Source organism: Dipodomys spectabilis, unplaced genomic scaffold, assembly GCF_019054845.1.
Source record: "Dipodomys spectabilis isolate Male_0828 unplaced genomic scaffold, ASM1905484v1 ptg000296l, whole genome shotgun sequence".
NCBI lineage: Eukaryota > Metazoa > Chordata > Mammalia > Rodentia > Heteromyidae > Dipodomys > Dipodomys spectabilis.
The window spans coordinates 435,022-437,171 of NW_024870973.1; the positions used below are offsets into that span (position 1 = coordinate 435,022).

General features: G+C 43.6%; 1 protein-coding gene across 1 annotated transcript; it reads right to left on the reverse strand.

Moving 5' to 3' along the window:
• Positions 1-806: 806 nt before the first annotated feature.
• LOC122127037 (taste receptor type 2 member 7-like) lies at positions 807-1,745 on the reverse strand. Its single transcript, XM_042701552.1, has one exon. The coding sequence runs from the start codon at positions 1,743-1,745 to the stop codon at positions 807-809; it is 939 nt and encodes a 312-aa protein (XP_042557486.1).
• Positions 1,746-2,150: the final 405 nt, after the last annotated feature.

The following is a 2,150-nucleotide window of genomic DNA, read 5'->3' on the forward strand; positions in this document are numbered from 1 at the left end:
ACCACATAAGCAGAAAAAGCCGTCAGTGGGGCTGTGGCTCAAGTGGTAGAGCGCTCACCTTGAGCTGAAGAGCTTCAAGCCCCACAACCGACCAAAAAAAAAAGAAAGTTTAAGAGGGAAACAAAAAAAAAACACAATCCTAAAAACATTCCATTTCCTCTTACTTTTGTAGTTTTTTTTCCTTTTTTTGTTGTTGTTAGTGACTTTTATGAAGATCCTATATATAATATTGCCCTCTCCTGAAATTTAACTCATTTTCAAATATTTATTCCTGCCATTATTATACAATTACCCAACTGATTACAATTTAATTTTTCCTCAGACAGCTTCAGATTTGAGAGTTGAAAGCTATTGATTCAGACACCTTTTGATAGCCATTGTTAATTGATACTTTTTTTTCCCCTGAAAATATAGAAGGGCTCAAATTTGAAAATTAAAAATCAATAACATTTGACTTCAAATTGAGTTCTATTTTTCCATTCTGAAATCATGCTGTGATTAATCATCAGGCTCTATTTACAATGTTCAATTTGAGCCCTAGGATTGTGTGGTCACCAGGTCAATGGTCCTCTAACCTGTTCATACATATATGTTGATGCACATACACACATGTCGCACTGCGTCATGGATTTCAACTTTGGGATAATCTATGTAATCACAATCCAAACTGGATAAAGACTAAAGACTGTGTAAGTTCTCACTGTGTGGTCTGGGAGGACCTTCTGCCCCAGTCTCTGGGTGCCAGACACTCAGAGATGAACTATCCCAGTGGTCTTTTGCCTCCAGTTTTCCCCTCATATGGCAAATCAGGATTGTCTATAGAAACGAGTGGTTATTTCCCCTCTCAGCATCTTCACGACGCACAACAATGCCTGCTTCAACCTGCTGTTCCATAAAATCAGAAGAAATGGATGCACAGAGGGGTTAAAAAAAATTAGAACACGGGCAAAACTATTTGTCACAGCACTGTCAAAAAGAGAACAAGCCACGATCATCGCTTCGGCAACACAATGCACGATAAAGAGGGCCAGGAAGGAAATCATGGTTTTCAGGGCCTTCACATGGGCCTTGGTGCTCAGGTCACCGGGACGGAGGCCCAGCCCCTCCATCCGCCCACTGTGGCGCCCCAAGGACAGGATTAAAAGCAATAAAGAGACCAGTGACACCACGAAAAAGAAAACAAGCGTCACGTTAAAGAGAATATGATGGATTATGAAGTTGCTTATGTTTTCCGTAACACTGAGTGTCATGTTTTTTTCCGTCTGTGCCCATCCTTGGGTCAAGTTATTACCTAATCTCTCAACAAAAATGAGAAACACAAAGTAAGAGATCACGGCCGCCAGGACGATCACTCGAAGCAGGCTGCGGATTCTCCACCTCACCCAGAGGAAGGCGGGGCTGGAGAAGCTTGCTATCCTGAAGAAGTAGAAGACACTGAGGCAGGTGTTACAGGCCAAGCAGAGGTAGTTGGATCCCGTCCACAGGATGTCAAAACTCACCACTAGACTCTTGGAGCGAAACATGCTTTCGTGAGGTATATGGAGAGGGGCGGCTGACATGGTTACACACAGAAAGCAAACCTGAGAAACCGCCAGGCCAGTGAGGATCATGTCAATCAGGGAGAGCTTTCTGGTCCTGATCCAGGCAATGCCGTTGGTCAGCACAATGAATCCGTTTCCAAACATCCCCAGTGTGAATTCCACAACAGAAACCACCACTGGCAGAGCCTTCAGCAGGCAAGACATGGCCACTCTCAGACAGGACCCTCCTTCTGTTCACAGCAGTAGTGCTGTCAGACACAACGACGCCGGAGTGTCCAAACAATGTCTCCTTCCTCTTTTCCTGATGGCCTCGGTTACAGTCAGAAAGGCCCTGAAGATATTTCCCCCAAACAAGGTCTCAGTTAAACCATAGAGCCTCGTCTGCTTTTCTTAGGACACCTGCGACTTTTTTTTTGTTTTTTGTTTTCAAGGCAGGTGTCTCTTACCTTCTGCTATGAGCCCTGGCCATAGTTTACATGAAGAGTTTTGCATTGGAATTTGAATCCCCATTTGCAATCATGGACAACCGAGATACTATTTCTCTTACAGTTTTCCAGTCTTCCCACTTCCTTACAATCTATTACAATCTATTCATTCTGTGGTGTTGAT

What these genes read in the sequence shown, in the direction of transcription:
- LOC122127037 (XM_042701552.1), bottom strand. Translation starts at nt 1,745, where the DNA reads ATGTCTTGCCTGCTGAAGGCTCTGCCAGTGGTGGTTTCTGTTGTGGAA.